Source organism: Hyperoodon ampullatus (genome assembly GCF_949752795.1).
Source record: "Hyperoodon ampullatus genome assembly, chromosome: 9".
Lineage (NCBI taxonomy): Eukaryota > Metazoa > Chordata > Mammalia > Artiodactyla > Ziphiidae > Hyperoodon > Hyperoodon ampullatus.
Genome location: NC_136922.1, coordinates 87,738,856 through 87,757,687, shown reverse-complemented (window position 1 = coordinate 87,757,687; position 18,832 = coordinate 87,738,856). Strand labels below are relative to the sequence as shown.

General features: G+C 36.0%; 1 protein-coding gene and 1 pseudogene across 2 annotated transcripts in view; one reads left to right on the top strand and one right to left on the bottom strand.

The window, feature by feature from the left end:
* MKLN1 (muskelin 1) overlaps positions 1–18,832 on the bottom strand; it is a gene marked incomplete at its 5' end in the record, with an annotated part of 178,683 nt that overhangs the window by 49,924 nt on the left and 109,927 nt on the right. Inside the window, 2 exons of the mRNA XM_079711119.1 lie at positions 5,335–5,547; positions 15,221–15,333. Of these exons, the coding sequence (XP_079567245.1) occupies positions 5,335–5,547; positions 15,221–15,333 (326 nt within the window). The remainder of the gene's footprint in view (positions 1–5,334; positions 5,548–15,220; positions 15,334–18,832) is intronic.
* Positions 7,207–7,674, top strand: LOC307057986 (transcription factor BTF3-like; annotated as a pseudogene). The gene has a single exon. The product of its transcript is annotated as a transcription factor BTF3-like (transcript).

Genomic DNA, 18,832 nt, shown 5'->3' with positions numbered 1-18,832 from the left:
AAATAAATAAATAAGTAAATAATAAATAAATTAAAATAAAATAAAAGCAAATAAATAATGGTTAGCCACTTATTCCCCACCCCATCCCCAAATGTTTTTTAATTTGAAACCGTCTTTTTATTTTACTTTATCACATGAACACCAAATTGGCTAGGGTTAGGTTGGGTTCAAGATAATTTCCTCCTCACAAAATTTGAAGCTATTGCTATAAAGCTTTCTAAGTAGCACTGTCCAACCCACTACCCTACCTCCCGCCAACCTCCAAAAATGCCTCATGTTAATCTGATCCTTGCTTACCCACAAAGGTAACCAGTTTTCTCTGTAGCTTTTAGGATTTTCTCTTCTTCCTTGGTTCTGAAATTTCATTAAGGAAGTATCTAGGTAGGGATATTCCTTTTTCATTCATTCTGATCTGCACTTGGAATTTCTTTCATTCTGAAAATGATCTTTCTTCAGCTCTGAGAATTTTCTTCATTTTTACCTGGAGTGGTTTGTTCTTGTTGTTGTTTTGGCCTCCATTCTCTTTCTAGAACTCCTATAAGGTGGATGTTGGAACTTCAGATCCTTTTCTCTGTTTAACTTTTCTCTCATAATCTTACCTCACTAATTTAGTAACCATTTAGAGGTATGTCCACACTGCTTTTTAATCTATTTACTGAGATTTTAATTTCACTATCAAATCTTTAATTTATAATTTTTCTATATATTTCCTTCTCATGAATGCAGTAGCCTCCTGAATTGCTCTAAGAAATCACTTAAATTTATCTTAAAGACTTCTTCAATTTACACTACAAACTGTTCTTCTTTGTTGACTCTTAATCTGTTGAGTTCAGTACCTCATATCTCATAGTATTAATTATCTTCAAATATTTGGATTTGGGGGTTATTGTTTTAGTCTTCTTTGTATCTGAGAATCCCTATTCATCTGCCTGTTGCATATACAGTAGTCTACCTCAAGGGATTGGGTAAGGCACGATGAGACATGATGCTGTGAAAGGTTCTGCAGTAGCTCTCCAGTGCCTCTTAGGAGTATTGCTCTGTCTGTCTAGCTCCAATGACCACAATGAACACTTAACCTATTAATAATTATCACAGTTCAGTGCTACTCAGTCAAACTGGAAAATGTCCTGCTGTTTCATCTCCAACTGATCATCTACTGTTTGCCCCAACTACATGCTTTGAGACTCAAGTTGCTGCTATCTTATAAGTTGTGGTTTCTTCTGGTTGGATCTGATCCTACCTGCTTTCTATTTGAGAAATTCCCTCAAATATTTTAAATTCCCTAAGGGCATTCTTTCTTGTTTTTCTACACTATTACTAATATATTCTCTTGTCATTTCACAGGATGTTGGGCAGGAGGAGGGTAAAAATATATGTTCAGCCTGCCAATGATCCACACTGACCCAGGGAGAACATCAATGAGCTGAGATCTCCAATACTGTGATTAAAGTTTCTCCTGTCATTTCTTTTTTTTTTTTTTTTTTTTTGTTATGCGGGCCTCTCACTGTTGTGGCCTCTCCCCTTGCGGAGCACAGGCTCCGGACGCACAGGCTCAACGGCCATGACTCACAGGCCCAGCCGCTCCGCGGCATGTGGGATCTTCCCGGACCAGGGCACGAACCCGTGTCCCCTGCATTGGCAGGCGGACTCTCAACCACTGTGCCACCAGGGAAGCCCGTCCTGTCATTTCTTGATTAGCTCACATTCCATTTTCTAGCAATTTCCTCAAAATGTGCTTATATTTGAAGGACAGTTTGGCTAGATATAAAACCCTTGGCTCACAGTGTCTTTTCTTTGAATACCTTTTAGATATTGCTCTATTGTCTCTTGGCACTGAATACAGCTGTAGAGAAATCTGATATCAGTCTCATTTTACTTCTGGATCATTTCAACTAGTTGCCCACCAAATGGCCTCTTTATCTTTGAAATTCAGTGTCAGTAATATATATCTTAGAGTTGAATGCCCAGGTCAATTTTCCCTGAATTTATCAATATCAGGTCCTCTTATACTACGTGGAATAGGCTTCCTTCTTGAAGAAAGTCTTCTTGAATTTTATGTATAAATATTTCTTCTGTTCCATTGTTTTGGTTTTCTTCTTTAATGTCTCCAATTATGTGTATGTTGGCTCTCTTTTGCCTGCCTTCTCTATCTATAATTTTCTGGCTAGCCCTTATATCTATATTTGTTTTCTTTACCTGCCTTTCTTATTTCTTATGACCCTAACCTATTCTTCTTTATGCTCCTTGTAAACTAGTCTTCATTTTTTGAAGTGTTACTATATTTTTCTTCAATTTCTTTCTTGAGATTTACCAGGTCCAGTTACACCTGCTCCTGTTATTTGGCCATCTCATCTGCATTCTTGAATGTATGCCTTGTAGTTTTCTTCAGAGTTTCAAGCCTCATTAAGTCAATTAATTCATGTTAGAATATTGGAATATAATTTTCATCTGCTGTTACATGAAAGAAAGTTTTTGCTATTCTTTTTCCTTTTATTGTTTTTGTTTAGAGTACTTCTCTAAAGATTTGGTGTTTACTGCTTTTTAGTTTTTCATATTTAAATGAGCTGAATTCCCCTGGACCAGATAATACAAGGTCCTTATGGAAGTGTGACATTCTTGCTCAAGGACTTCCTCCTCTACTGCTACTGAACTGAATGGCTTCTTCAAAATATAGCGCTTCTGTGAAGCCATCTTCTCTAACTATGAACCTCATCTGGTTTAGGGGGCTTCTATCTCGAGCCTTGAGCTCTCCCAGTTCCTTCAATGGACATGCATAAAGAGCCACTGTCCCCACTTGTCATAGTGTTTCCTTTACTTTTGGAAGATGGTGCTTTCTGATATCTACCACTTATGGGCCTTGCTAGGCACTTTCCACATGGTATTTAACTGACTCCCCCAGGGGCTGCACTGGGTTCAATTTCTGCTCTGCTCATGACACTTCCATTACGATGTACTTCTGCTAAGCTTCCTCTACATTCCCAGTTCTCCGCATTACACTGCTGTGAGTTTCAGTACAGGTTCTGGGTATTCCAGTTGTTTTTGGCTAAACTTAAAAGGAACTGGGAGTTGTGGGTTTTCTTTCGCTTCTGGTTTTGCTGAATATGTGACTTGTGTTTTTTTTTTTTTTTTGTGGTATGTGGGCCTCTCACTGTTGTGGCCTCTCCCATTGCGGAGCACAGGCTCCGGACGCACAGGCCCAGCGGCCATGGCTCACGGGCCCAGCCGCTCCGCGGCATGTGGGATCTTCCCAGACCGGGGCACGAACCCGTTTCCCCTGCATCGGCAGGCGGACTCTCAACCACTGCGCCACCAGGGAAGCCCCTTGACTTGTGTTTTTTTTTTTAAATCTTTTTGTTTGGTTTTCATTGTTCCTGAAAGATCACACAAAGCAACAACATGGAAAGCTTCAGAACTAAGCTGCCACTGTGTCCTTAGGAAATACAAATGTCTTTGAATTTTAATTTTTTTAATATGTTAAAATTCAAAATGGCAAAGTAACTTTTAACCCTATCTTCAGGCCTCTAACTTTCTCACGTTCCTCTCAAATTTGAATGTTAAGTGTCAAATCTTAAAGTATCACAAACAACTCCAAGTAATTTTTGGAGTAGGTTCCAACTTATAACTTTATTTTCATGAAACAGAACAGAAAATGGAGGCTTATACATTGTGTTAATTGTTCAAGGTCACAGAAGCAGCTGTTGGCTGAATTAGCACTGAAATCCTGGCTTCTTCATCCCTAGTGTTCTGTTAATAATACCTAATGAGTTGAAAACCAAGCTTTATTGAACCTAGGCTTCAGGGAACATTCTGTTTTACCAAAGTCAAGAGAAACAAAGGCCCCACACAAGGACAGCATATGTGCTATACTCAGACTACCCCTAAGTTATTCTTTTTTTCAACCTGTAAAAACATAAGCCTCTTTTGGAAAAGTAATTTGTAACCAGTTGGAGGCAAGAAAATAAACTGTTTCCCTAACAACATTATCTGCTGATGTTCTGTTTTTAAAAGATCAGAAGAAGTCTAAGTTTTTTGGGAGTTCTTATTTTCCACATGAACAACACTGAGGATGTCAGCAGACAAGTGCAAAGCTTTACAGAGCTCGGTTATGTACAGCCAGCACAAGTTCCAAATTCAATCTAGGGAGTACTCTGAAGACTAATGCTTTTGATTTTCCACCCACCACATACTCAATAGGCATATAAGCCACTCCTCTTTTCCTTACCATTCTCCTATAAAAACTACTTGTTAGTATAAATATGGCAGGAGGAAAGTTTTAAAGCAAAGGATTAACAAAAACTGGTAAAGAAACAATAAATAAAGACTTGGGTTTTAATGCCTAGATATTAGGCATAAGCTAGATTCTGTCATAAATTCTAGCACCACCCCCCATTTCTCAAGTAATACATAATGCTTTGTTCATCAATAGTGTTACAGATTTTTTAAAGGTCTTTTTCTTCCCCATACTCCAAAAACCTTTGGACATGGGTTAAGCCAAGCAAAACTGCCTACAGAATTCAAAGTGGCTACTCTTTTGTTTGAGGTAGTACTGACCTGTACTGAACTGATATAAAATAAGTTTTCAAAGACAGATAACAATGATAATGGGGATGATGATATGACAGCTACATACATATTAATATTTAAATGGTTTAAGAGATTGCTGTATGTAGTCTTCTTGTCTACAACATCATTCTATGACTTCTACTGGTGCTGAATTTAAACTTCATCTAGTACATGCCAAATTCTTATCTGTTTTATACTCAGTTTGTGATTATATACAAAAGTAAATATATTTCACTCGCATTGGAAGAAAAACTCTACATATCAAATTCTTGAACTCATTATAAAATAATTAAAAATTTTCCAGGAATGTAGAATAAAAAGTTTTAACAGGGCAAGTTGTTATTGGTATGATTTATGAATATCATAAAACTAAATTTGTTTTTCCTAATATGTATTGCTCCATCTACTCTCTCTAAATTTTTTATAAATTAACAACTGGGTTTTGAGATCTTAGTATTTTATTCTGTACCAAACAAGAGAAAATAACTTTTAAAGAATAACTTTATACCTACTGAAACAGTAATTCTTTTTATTATCTGTCATACGTATTTATAGTAGAAACCACCAACAGAAAACTCAATATAACATGTGAAATAAACTCTAAGAGCAAGAGTCACTGAGCACTTAGGTGCTTTGTGGCCGCCTGGAGGGGTGGGATGGGGAGGGTGGGAGGGAGGGAGACGCAGGAGGGAGGGGATGTGGGAACAAAAAAAAAAAAAAGAGTCACTGAGCACTAATTAATTCCACCATACAGTTATCTGTGCACCAAACCTGATGATCAAACACCAGTTTCGGTCCTCCATCAGCAGCAGTATCCTCACTGAGTAACATCCATGTGTTTGTGTCAATGTCATAACGATAGAAATCACTTTTCAGAGATTTGCTGTTCCTCACAGAGGAATCCAAATAACGCCCCAGTGTGTAGATTTGCCTTCGTTGAATGTCAATGCACATTTTATGACATGATCTAGCACTAGGACCATTCTGTGGAGAGCAAAAAAAAAGAATGAAAAGAAAAAAATTCAAAAAATAAATAACAGAAGACAAAATTAAATGCCTTTTTTTGTTTACTTTCACGAAAAGGTTTGCTCAGAATCTTGTATCAAGTCCAACTAATATATATGTCTAATACTAGGCTTAAATCTCTAGGGGAAAATAAAAGAAGCAGTAGGAGACACAAATCTTACCTTAGAAAAGCTTAAACTCTACCAGGAAAGATGAGATGAACTATTCTCTATTCTATGGCACTCTGTTTGTAACACTTATATGGCTTTTACTATATACTCCATTACATTTTAGTCATTTGTGTATAGACCTTAATTCTTTTGTACATGTCAATCTACTTAAAGACACATTTGGTTTTTCAAAATATTTTTGTACACTTCATCAGAATCTAGCATAAAACAGGCACTCCAAGAATATTTAGAATTTCATAATTGGTAGGAACCTTAATAAAAGTGTAGTTTAATGCTCTCCTTTTAAAGATGAGGAGATATAAGCTCAAAGAGGAATGATATCATCCTGAAAGCTAGTAAGCTAGTGACAGAAGCAGAATGAGAATCCAAGTCTTGACTTCTTCATCCAGCCTTTACATTATATAAAATTGACTCTACTGACAATAAATGACTCAGCTGCATTAAACAACTAGGGAACAAAATGAAGAACAATATATTATCAATAAAAATTAATTAGCTGAGATCACTTGTATCACAGGACAGAATAAAAGGTAAAAAAACAAACAAACAAAGAAAACTGTAGTATAAGGCCCAAAAAAGGAGTTCATGAAAAAAAAAAAAAGGAACTTCAATTGGGTAGGACTGGATTAGCTGAAAGAGGAAAAAGGAAAGAGAACTAATATTTGTTAAATATCTACTAAATTCTGTCTATATTATTACTATTATGTGTGTATATATTTCATTCATCCTTGTAACAACTCCATAAGGAAATAATATCACCATTTCACAAAGTCTAAGTAATCTGTCTATAGTCACAAAACTAATATAGAGAATCTAAGCCCCAGTGTAACCAAGCCAAACACTGTGTTCTTTCCACTCTTCCAGATTGTTTTCTCCCAAAGATAAGAGAAACAAAAGCAAAAATACACTAAATACAACGTGTGGGGTTATGACTGAGATAAAGAATTCCTGCCACAGAAATAAGAGAGTTGAAGTATAAGGTAGAAATAGAAAGCCTGTGAATGACTGACAGAGGAGAACTGAATGTAATCTTGCAAGCATTAAAGAACTATTATAGATTTCTAGAGAAGGATATAAAATAAAAAAGCAGTATTATAGGAAGAGTAATCCAGCATTATTTAGATTAAATGAAGGAATAAAAATATTAGACAGGAAGAACAGTTTGACATTAGTGTTATTAATCCAGATATTAAGTTGATTTGAATCTGCAATTTAGTGTTCACACTAATTACTATTTTAAAAATTATTTTTAGAGATTTTCGTCAAGGAAAATCTTTAGCACATAAGGTAGAAATGTTACTTAAGAAAGAATTTCTGCTCTAGCTGCCATCTTGCATCCCTGTGTGTGTGTTCCTAACCTCAGCTGGTCTGCCCGAGAACCCCTAAGTGCCAACCCTAGTCCCCTACACGGCCTCATTTCCACTGCAACAAGATGAAAGAAACTATCATGAACCAGGAGAAACCTCACCAAACTGCAGGCACAAATGCACACTGGTAGGAAAGAAACTGCTCGCAGAAAGAAGGTGGTTCATAGAACAGCCACAGCAGACGACAAAAAACTTCAGTTCTCCTTAAAGAAGTTAGGGGTAAACAATATCTCTGGTATTGAAGAAGTGAATATGTTCACAAACCAAGGGACAGTGATCCACTTTAACAACCCTAAAGTTCAGGCATCTCTGGCAGCAAACATTTTCACCATTACAGGCCATGCTGAGACAAAGCAGCTGACAGAAATGCTATCCAGCACCTTAAACCACCTTGGTGCAGACAGTCCAACCAGTTTAAGGAGACTGGCTGAAGCTCTGCCCAAATAACCTGTGGATGGAAAAGCACCACTTGCCACTGGAGAGGATGAGATGATGAAGTTCCAGATCTTGTGGAGAATTTTGATGAGGCTTCCAAGAATGAAGCAAACTGAATTAACTTCTGAAGAAGATAAATCTTTTTTTTTTTTTTGCGGTACGCAGGCCTCTCACTGTTGTGGCCTCTCCCACTGCGGAGCACAGGCTCCGGACGCACAGGCCCAGCGGCCATGGCTCACGGGCCCAGCCGCTCCGCGGCATGTGGGATCTTCCCGGACCGGGGCACGAACCCACGTCCGCTGCATCGGCAGGCGGACTCTCAACCACTGCACCACCAGGGAAGCCCAGAAGAGAAATCTTGAAGAAGTTACTGGGAGCTGCTATTTTATATGACTGCTTTTTAAAATTTTGTTTATGGATCTGATAAAATCTAGATCTCTAATATTTTTAAGCCCAAGCCCCTGGACACTGTGGCTCTTTTCGGTTTTTGCTTATATACAATTCATTCTTCGCAGTTAATTAAACTGAAGAAGTCTGGGAATAAAGTTTTTTTTTTTTTTTTTTTTTTTTTTTTTTTGCTGTAGGTGGGCCTCTCACTGTTGTGGCCTCTCCCCTTGCGGAGCACAGGCTCCGGACGCGCAGGCTCAGCGGCCATGGCTCACGGGCCCAGCCGCTCTGCGGCATGTGGGATCCTCCCAGACCGGGGCACGAACCCGTGTCCCCTGCATCGGCAGGCGGACTCTCAACCACTGCGCCACCAGGGAAGCCCTGGGAATAAAGTTTAAAAAAGGTTAATAAAGTTCTTTGCCTAGTAAAAAAAAAAAAAAAAAAAGAAAGAAAAAAAGAATTTCCTCTGTAATTAAATAATCTGAAAAACAAATATCAGGTAAGATATAATGTATCTATGCCATATTTCCTAGAACGTGAAATCTGAAGTTTTAATAGGAGAATAACAGAATTTCTTGCTTCAGCTTAATTAGCACAAGTGCCAATAAAATGATGAGCAAATTACTTCCTAACTAAGGAGAAAAAAGGGAATAAAGATAAGACTAGAAACCAAGAGACTACAGAACAGACAAAAAAATAGAGAAAATTAATAGTTGTTTTTTTTGAAACATTCATAGAATTATAAACCACTAGCAAGACTAATTTTTTTTAAAAGGGAGAAAATACAAATTGCCAGTATCAGAAATGAAAGCAATACTATCAATATAGGGTCACTAGAAATTAAAAAGAAAATAAGGAACTGTCATGAAAAACATAGTAAAATTTGACCATGTAGATAAAATGGACATATTCCTTGGAAAAAATATAACATTAAAATTGACACAAGATGAAAAAGAAAATCTGAAAACTTGGATTCATAATTTTAAATCTTTCCACAAAGAGAAGGCCAGCCACAGATACCTACACTTGTAAATTTTATCAAATACTTAAGGAAAAAATAGTATCAATTTTACGCAAAATTTTTCAGAAAACAGAGGAAGAAAAAGACTTCCTTTTTTAAACCTGTATTCTTTTCATTCCTAACTTACATATTTTATGAGGACAACATAACACTGAAACCAAATAACAATATTACAAAGGAGGAAGAGCAGAAGTAACATACAGGTAGCTAGTATACCTCATGAATACAGAAATAACACTAATCTTTAACAAAATATCAAATAGAATACAGCAATATATAAGAATAATATTTCATAACTAAAAGGGTTTTATTTCACAAATGCCAAGTCAATTTTACATTTGAAAATCAATCAAGGTTATTTGCCACATTAAAAGAGTAAAGGGGGAATTCCCTAGTGGTCCAGTAGTTAGGACTTTGTGCTTTCACTGCCGGGGCCTAGGTTCAATCCCTGGTCAGGGAACTAAGATCCTGCAAGCCGCGTGGCGTGGCCAAAAAAAAAGGTAAAAGAATAAGGGGGAAAAATACACAATCTTATCAATATATATATTGTAGAACAAGCACTTGATAAACTCAACAAATATTCATGAGGAAGAACTCACAGCAAACTAGAAATAGAAATGAACTTCCTCAATCTGATAAAGAATGTATGAAAATCCTAAATCTAATTTTCCCTTTAATAGTGAAATACAGAATGCTTTCCTGCTAAGATGTGAAACAAAATAAGGATGTATATTCTCATCTCTTCTATTTAATACCGTACTAGAAGTCCAAATCAGTGCAATAAGGCATTAAAAAATAAAATTAAAAGTTATGACAGAAAAAGAGAGTGGAAAGAAAGAAGTTAAAATTGTCTCTATTCACAGATGACAGGATTATTTGTTTAAAACATCCTAAGAAATCAACATAGAACAGAAGAGAAACTGTTAGAAATAATAAGTGGACTTAGAAAAGTGACATGATACAAACAAGTTGAAAATTAAAAATGTTTAAGTTTCATTTACAATAGCATGGAAAAACAAAATACACTGGGATCCATTTAATAAAAATAAAAAGGACCTCTAATCTGCAAACTCTGAGTGCTGGGAGGTAATGAATAAGACTGAAATAAATGGAAATTTAACCCTGTTCATGGATTAGAAGGCTCAGTATCATTAAGACATCAGTTATCTCCAAATTGATTTAAAGACTGAACACAGTTCCAATCATAAGTCCAACAGTTTTAGAAACTGACAGTATGATTCTAAAATTTATATGAAGATGTAAAGGACCTAGAAGAGTCAAAATAATTTTTAAAAAGAAGAACAAAAGTGTCTTACATTACTTGACCTGAAGGAGTGTCATACTGGAATATGAATAGAGCAAAAGATCATGGAGAAGATTACAGTGTCCAAAGAGAGACATATACTTATATGCTCATTGATTTTTGAGAAAGATGCCAAAGCAGTTCAGGAGGGAAAGAAGACAGGGAGTGACCAGAACTGGAAGGAATATAAAATAGTACAACCACTTTGGGAAAAGCTTTAACAGTTGCATCAATGGATGCTAAAAGGGCAGAAGTTTGATGAGTAACAGAATATTTTCATAGTCTCAAAATGTCTCCCCACAAATTACTTATTAATTATGGAGTGGGAAATCTGGTGAGCACCCTTCCTAACCAAGTGATCAAAGCTAACATCAGACAAACTGACATGATGTGCCTGTCTCCTGACAGGACATACTTAGGAGGACCCGACGTCCTCCACATGGCATTCCTGCTAAAAATGCTTAACCTATATCCAATCCTGGGAAAACATCAGACCAAATTGAAGGATAGTCCACAAAACAATTGTCCTGTATTCTTCAAAAATGCCAAGGTCAAGAAAGACAAAGAGAAGTCAAGTAACTGTTCCAGACTAAAGGACACTAAAGAAACATGACACTGAAATGTACTGCGTGATCATGAATTAAGTCCTGGGTCAGGGATAGAGGTTGGGGGTAACAGTAAGATACATATAAAGGAAATTACTAAGGCATTATTTGGGTAACTGTTTATATGTGAAAAGGGAATGTGGATTAAAGCAGCAGTTCTCAGTGCAGTCTGGGGTCTTCAGGGATTCTACAAAGTCAAAGTTATTTTCATAACAGCAGAAGCAGATATGAATCTGGCTGCCTTCTATTAAGTCACAATTAAAGAGATTTGGAAAACTATAAAACAGTGCTACTTGATATATGATGGTTATCTCAAGGAAAAGCATCTATGCAATTGTTTGAGTTGCAAGCTGACGTAGCTGCTTTTTCTAGGAAACATGGTATTTACTCAAAAGAAAACTAACAATCCAAGTATGGTTATTCAGACATTTTCTGAAAAATAAATGTAGTAAGTATGTTATTTTTGAAGAAAAACAATTGATAAAATTTGTTGCCAATAATAAAATGCACATTTTTAAGCAAATTTAGAATTTTAGAAAACTTCTACCTGACACTGCGATCTTGACACCTTCCCAACACTTAAAAGATTTTTCTAATGAGAGTGATCATATGTGGTTTGGGGGATACTGTATAATAGTATGTCAACATTTGAAGACCTGCATAACTCAGGGAACCAATATTTTTCAGGTGACCAACACACTGAGCAAAAAAACAAGCATGGGTAAAAGATCCATTCAAAGAGCAACATAGATCAGTGGATTTTAATGTAACAGAATTACAAAACATTAGCTGATATGGTTTCAGAGACTACAGTGCAATTATTTTTAAGAAGCAAACAACAACTTGTCAATTTGGGGTATAAGATCAAAAAAATACATGTGCTATTATATAAAAAGGCTACTATTAAAATAATAGTTTCTTTTCCAAGAATGTATCAATGTGAGGTCCAATCTTCTTCATATATCTCACATAAAACAACACGTTACAAAAGATTAAATGCAAAAGCACATATGAGAATCTAGCTGTCTTCCACTAAGCTAGATATTAAAGAGATTTATAAAAATGCAAAATTAAAAATACAAATTGGGGGGCTTCCCTCGTGGCGCAGTGGTTGAGAGTCCGCCTGCCGATGCAGGGGACACGGGTTCGTGCCCCGGTCTGGGAGGATCCCACATGCCGCAGAGCGGCTGGGCCCGTGAGCCATGGCCGCTGAGCCTGCACGTCCGGAGTCTGTGCTCCGCAACGGGAGAGGCCACAGCAGTGAGAGGCCCGCGTACCGCAAAAAAAAAAATAAATAAATAAAATAAAATAAAATAAAAATAAAAATTGTTTTGAACTGATAAAAACTTACATGCATATCTACATGAACATTTAAAATAAGTATTCTAAAAACTGAGCCATTCTATTATCTTTCAATCAACTACATGAGCTATTAGATACATTATTTAGTCTAAGTAAATTAAAGTGAATTAAACTAATTTTGATTTTTCTGTGTGATTCGATATTTTTATAGATTATACTCCATTTAAAGTGAGTATCAAATAACGGTTGTATTTCCCTGTGCTGTACAATATATCCTTGTTGCTTACTTATTTTATACATAGTAATTTTGCTTTTTAATTGCATATCATACTTTTAAAACATATGCACTGGGGTATCATCAAACAATAAAACTTGTACTTACTGGTGTAAAAAACAAAATGAAACTCTGTTCAATTTTGGAAGGAATGAGCATTTTGCTGGAGCCATATATCCTCATTCACTTCACTGCTGGATCAACAAAAGATTTTTAGGTGTTTAAATGAACAAAGTAGTAATAAATTATAATAAATCTGAATTCCAGTACTGGATCACCACTTTACTTATCTCTATGGACTTCAAAATAACAGAAAAAAAGTGTTCTCATCAAAATAATTTCTGTATTTTCCCAGTACTAGTTTTAAATAATTATTAATTGCATTCTAAATATAACTTAGAATATTACATTAACATTACTTTTAAGGACCCCTGTAATCCATCGCCTTTCCTGCCAGAACAGCCACTCTCCTGAATTTTGTATTTGTCATTCCTTTGCTTTTCTCCAGCATTAATTTTTTATTTAACTTATCTGAACTATTTACTCACTAAAGAGTAAGCATATGATCCACGCCTTAAGGAATTCAGAGTCTCCAAAGGGAAACAGAAATGTAAACTAATCATTATAGTAACCCATTCAAGGAATGTAAGGGGTTAAGTGTTCACACCTAAGGAAGCTTCTAATTCTGGTTAGGGAAGTCAAGAAAGGCTTCACAGAGGAACTGAAGTCTGAACTGTGTTTTAAAGAGTAAGTAGGCATACACTACATAAAAGCTGGGTGCATGGGAGGAGCAGCCTCTGTTAATTCCAAACTGGGAAAAAACACTATTACAAAGAACACAGGTGAGAACGTTGAATAATTCTAGCAACCATAAGTATGGCTAGCACATAAAGTCAAAAAATGAGGCTAGAAAAGTAGATGGGGACCAAATTATGAGAAATTTGAGGTTTTTACTCTAAGCAAAAGGAACTAAGGTAGATAAATTTCTTCATTACTGTTGTTGCTGTTATTACTCACACTTCCCTGTATCTATGCCCTTGGATAGTGCTGCCCATCACCCAATAACGGTGGATTTGGTCACATGACTTCTTTTGGGAAAATGGGACAATACTATATCTAATTGAGCGCTCATGTCTATTTCATCCTCCTTGCAGCCCTGCCCCTACACGAGAACAAGACTCATGCTAGCCAACAGGAAGGTGAGTGGCTATGTAGAGCAGAGCCAAGTAGTCTCAGAAGCTAATCTAGACTAGCTGACAGTCAGCTGACTCCCAGCACATGAGTGAGCCCAACCAATCTACAGACTTGTGAACAAATAAATGCTTATTACTATATGTCACTAAAGTTTTGTGGGTGCTTGTAATGTAATATATGGAATGCAGTAGATAACAGAAACAGGGACTGAGGCTAACCATAGGGTTTAAGCAGAGGTGTCACATGGCCAAATGTTTTTTTTTTTAAAGACTGTGCTAATGAATGGACAATAGATGTGGAGATCAACAATGGAAGCAAAAAAGTTTAAGAAAGAAACCACAAAGTTGGAATTAGTGCCAAAAGGAATAGAGAAGAAGAAACATCTGAAACGCAATACTGAGTGCTAGAACCGGTGGAACTTTAGGCCCTAATTAGATACCCTCAATGAAGAAGAGGGAGGATTTCAGGATGAATTGTAGGTTTCCTGCAAGAATAATTACAAATACAATTAACTCAGATTTAAAATAGTTTAAGAGAAATCAGATATGTATTCTTTTAAGATCTGTCTTTATTTTTGTTGAGGATAAAAATAATCATTTCAGAAAATGGTACTTTAATATTGAAAAGGTAAAGGCCATTTTCACAGGGATAATAAATAGAAATCAGAATTTTAAGATCTCTTTAAAAAGATAAAAACTACCCAAATGATTAACAAAGGAACACACCAAGTAAACAAGAATCTAATTTCCTAAGATTAAAGACATAGCACCAGAGTTTTAAAAAATGGCCTTCCTAGATTAAAATCAGTGGTTTTGAATTAGGCCTTTTCCTCCCCTTTTCATTTGCTGCTACTACTGTTTTGTTTTAGTTTATTTTTCACCTTGTAATCTGAAATTGCTTAGAGGGAAAAGTACAATAAAAAATTATATAATGATTAAAAAATAATATATGAATATGTGCTTTATATCAGGGTATAATTAATTATGCACTTATATAATTCAAAAAATTAAATAAAAGAATGCCATAAATCCAAGACATACTATTCACTATGGAAAAGCTTTATGTATATATGTATCAACAGACAGACTCACACATGAATACATACATACAATTTTAGTAAAAAATAAAATATACATCATTTGTGAAAACTGATAAGATAGTCAAATATTGAGGGGCCAAAATAGTAAGACAGTGAGGAATCAAAAGCACATTTTTCCAGAGGAAATAAAAATAAGATAAATGTTCAAAATAAGAGTAGAGGTGACAAGAACATAAGAAAAATAACAGTTACACAGTTACATTTTAACTAAAGTGGTTAAAAACTAAATTATATTATATACCCATTTCTATTTATCTCTATAAGATAGATTTGTTCATGTACCAATAGTTGAAGAACCAGGTATAGAAGCTGGAATGCAAGAATACTTAAACCAAACTTGTCACCACAAATTCTTCTGCTATCACTGCTGATAGACATTTACAAAGAATACAAATCATTCAGAAAAAGAAGTGTACGACCACACCCCTATCGTAATACAGATGGTACAGATGGATGAAAAGTCTGAGAACTTGCCTCTTTCTCAGTGTCTCTAGAGATACATGTCCATTGGTTCTCTTTCACACTGTACGCCCAGAAGTCAGCAAGATCTTGTGTTCCATCCCAGCCACCAAACAAATAAACAGTCTCTGTGAAAATTAGAAAAATATGTGCAAAAAAAACACTTAAGAACAAAATTTAAGTATAGGCACCCAGATCAAGCCATTGCTTCTAAGATCATTTAAGAAGGTACATCTAAGTAAACTTAAAAATGAGATTCTTAAACTGGTTAACATTCCAAAATAAATACTAGTATTTCCTAAATATAGGCATACGGAAGGGCTGCTGCAGAACCACTATCTTGAGAGATTTATAAATACAAAGATAACTAGGAGGCAACCCCTAAGATTCGGATTCCATAGGTCCTCAGTGGGTAAAAAGAATCAGTACTTTTAAAGTGTCCAGGGGGAATCCTGATGTGCAGCCAGTTTAGGAGTTTCTGTGTCAGGCCACAAAAAATTTACATTTACCAGCTTCTTAACAAAGCAGCTTCAGATAGTTAAAAAAAAAAAAAGGGGGCTTCCCTGGTGGCGCAGTGGTTGAGAGTCCGCCTGCTGATGTAGGGGACACGGGTTCATGCCCCGGTCTGGGAGGATCCCACATGCCACAGAGCGGCTGGGCCCATGAGCCATGGCCGCTGAGCCTGCGCATCTGCAGCCTGTGCTCCGCAGCGGGAGAGGCCACAACGGTGAGGCCCGCGAACCGCAAAAAAAAAAGGAAAAGAAATCCCAGAGGAATATACAGTGCAAAATATAACATAAAGCTATCTAGCTACTTCTGAAAAAACTTCACATTAAAACTGTTTTCTATTACAATACAAAAAACAATGGTTAAAACTAGCTGTGAGATAAAGTTAGATATCTTAAGCATAAAGTGATGCAGAGCCTTGATATTCCCATGGAAACTGGGGGAAATTTTTCCAAATATATTGTGGTAGATTTAACTCCTCAGAAATCAACTTTTAAGTCATTCCAGGTATCTTGAGAATTTGGTTTGGTTTCTTCTAATTCTGAAATGTCTATTATACCTATGGACTTTATCACGTGATAAAACATTTCTTGCTCCATGACCAGTGAAAATTTTTACCTTTCTTAATAAAATAATAGTGCCTTTCCTTTCTTCAAATATTTCTTCCCTTTGTAAATATCTTATGTCTACTTGTTATACATGCCTACCATTTTTTTAAGTTAAATATAATACATTACAGGAAAACTATAAAGCCATCTACTCTCTGACATGCCCTAGGCCAATATATGCGGAGACTGTCATCTAAATTACATCCCATCATGAAGGGTTGAAATGCACCTGGAACTATTGTAACACTACTTAAGAAAATTCTTGCCATTCATAGAGATGTCTTATAAGAGATTTATGTCATATTTTCATATAATTTCAAACTCTAAGTGAATTTTCTAAGTGAAAGAACCTAGGGGAAATTAAAACAATGCTTCCGGATAAGAACAGACCACTGGAACAGTTCTAGTGCTAACTGGGTAATCAGGTATAGGTCACTTAATTTGCCTGGGTCCTGATTTTTTCATTTACAAACTCTCAGTGTGGTGGTAACGTTCTTCATATATAAGTTACATGAAAACATTCTGAAGGCTGTCAAGCAAGAACAGCATTTCTACCTTTAAAACATGCACATAATATACACAAAATACTTTGTAGTTACTAAGTACCACTGATGCAATAAAAACAGTATTATTGTATGTTTCCATGTCTAACCCAGTACCTAGAACACTTTTGGCTCTGTACAAATGTGAAATAATGGAAACTATTAGAAAACTGCCATCTCTCAGAAGTATAAAACAATCCATTATCATTAGTTAAGTAACATTCTGTTTCCCAAATGGCACACACTAATGCCCAGATACTGAGAATTCTATAGGAAAAAAATTAAAGAATTTTCATCTGACTTAAAAATTATTTGCCAAGGCCTCACTATAAATGCAATTAACCCCATTAAATTCTGAAGCCTGGAGAGAGAGGGGGTATATAACTAAAATAGCAATAGCAATTGACCTTTTGTTTTACAGTGTTTCTGGGCACCCTTTGGATAAGGTTACCCTGGTTCACTAACTTTAATAACCCTTCCTCTTGGGATCTGGGTTCTCAATGTTCTTTCTGAAAAGCAGGTCTCTTTGTACGCATAAATTCTCACAGCAAAGAAAACCCACATTTCCACAACAGCCTCATTGATAGCTGAGCAAAATAAAATCTGGCACAGAGCAAGCATCCCAATGGAATTAATCCAAGATGTCATTCTTGTTCATGAATGCTTTGTGGTCCCAGTTAAAGTTTAATAGTAAAACTGAATGAATCAGATGGTAACAGGACCTTTTGACATACCTGAATGAAATGTATAACAAAATTTTAATTAAATCATCTAATCATTTAAGTTAAATCATTCAGGAATGAAATATTATCTAGAAACAAACACCAGCAAAAATATTATTTAATGCATAAAGGATATCAAAAACTTTTAAAGATTATAGAAATAATCAGACAAAACTGTAGTGAGAAGAAAGTAGAAAAAAGAAAATGCTATTATCTGCAACATGGCAGTAGCTTGGTTTACTGGATGTCCACTCTCATGCTTATAAGTTATATAACAATTCATGTACATCCCTAGGGCAGTACAATCCTCCTCATGCAGCAGCCCTTTCTCTGTATTTTTTCTTAAAGGAGCACAGGCTACAGAGGCTATTTCTCCCAGACTCACTTAAATGTTCACTCAGCATTTTTTGAGTACTAATCTGAATTGGCAAGGCACTTTAGAGAATAAAAATAAAGAAGACATCATCCCTACCCTCAAGGAGCTTATAATTTAGTGAAGAATATAAAACAAGTACATTAATCACCATAATGCAATGCAGACTAAGTGCCATAAGAAAGGTAAAAAAGCACCACGGGGGTTCAAAAAAGGGAAGAGAATATACCAGATTGAGGGGGCTCAGGAAGATTTCATGGTGACAGTGGTATCTGACCTATGCATCAGAAAGTGGCTTTGCTGGTAGAACGAAGGAAAGAGAATAGGACTTTTCAAGCAGGGTAAAAAAACAAGGGTACAGAGACAGAAAAACACATAAAAAGTGTTTTAAAAGACACAGAATCTAAAGTCAGGCAGATCTTGGATGGAACTGCAGCTCTATCACCACAGCTGTGTGACCAACACCAAATTCCTTAACCACTGGTTTCCTCAGCTCTAAAATGGCACAGAGTACCTATCTCCTAAAGCTACTATGAGAATTAAAAATGCATGCACAGTGGTGAAACTGTGTGATGAATAAATGCACTGTTCATTTTAAAAGAAAAAAGAGTAGTGGAGTGGAGATAAGTTAAAAAGACAGGTAGTGGCCACATCATGAAATGGGTTAAATGACAATATAAAGGTTTTGAACTCGACTCCACAGACAGTACAGTATTAAATAGCAACAGAAGATTTTAAGCAGAGATGTGACATGGTCAGATCTGAACTTGCAGCATATAGGACTTACTGAAAAGGAGGAGCCAGGGAAACAGAAAGATCGGAAATAAAGTGACCAATAATAGCCTATGTTCAAGATATCAAACCAATTTCATTCT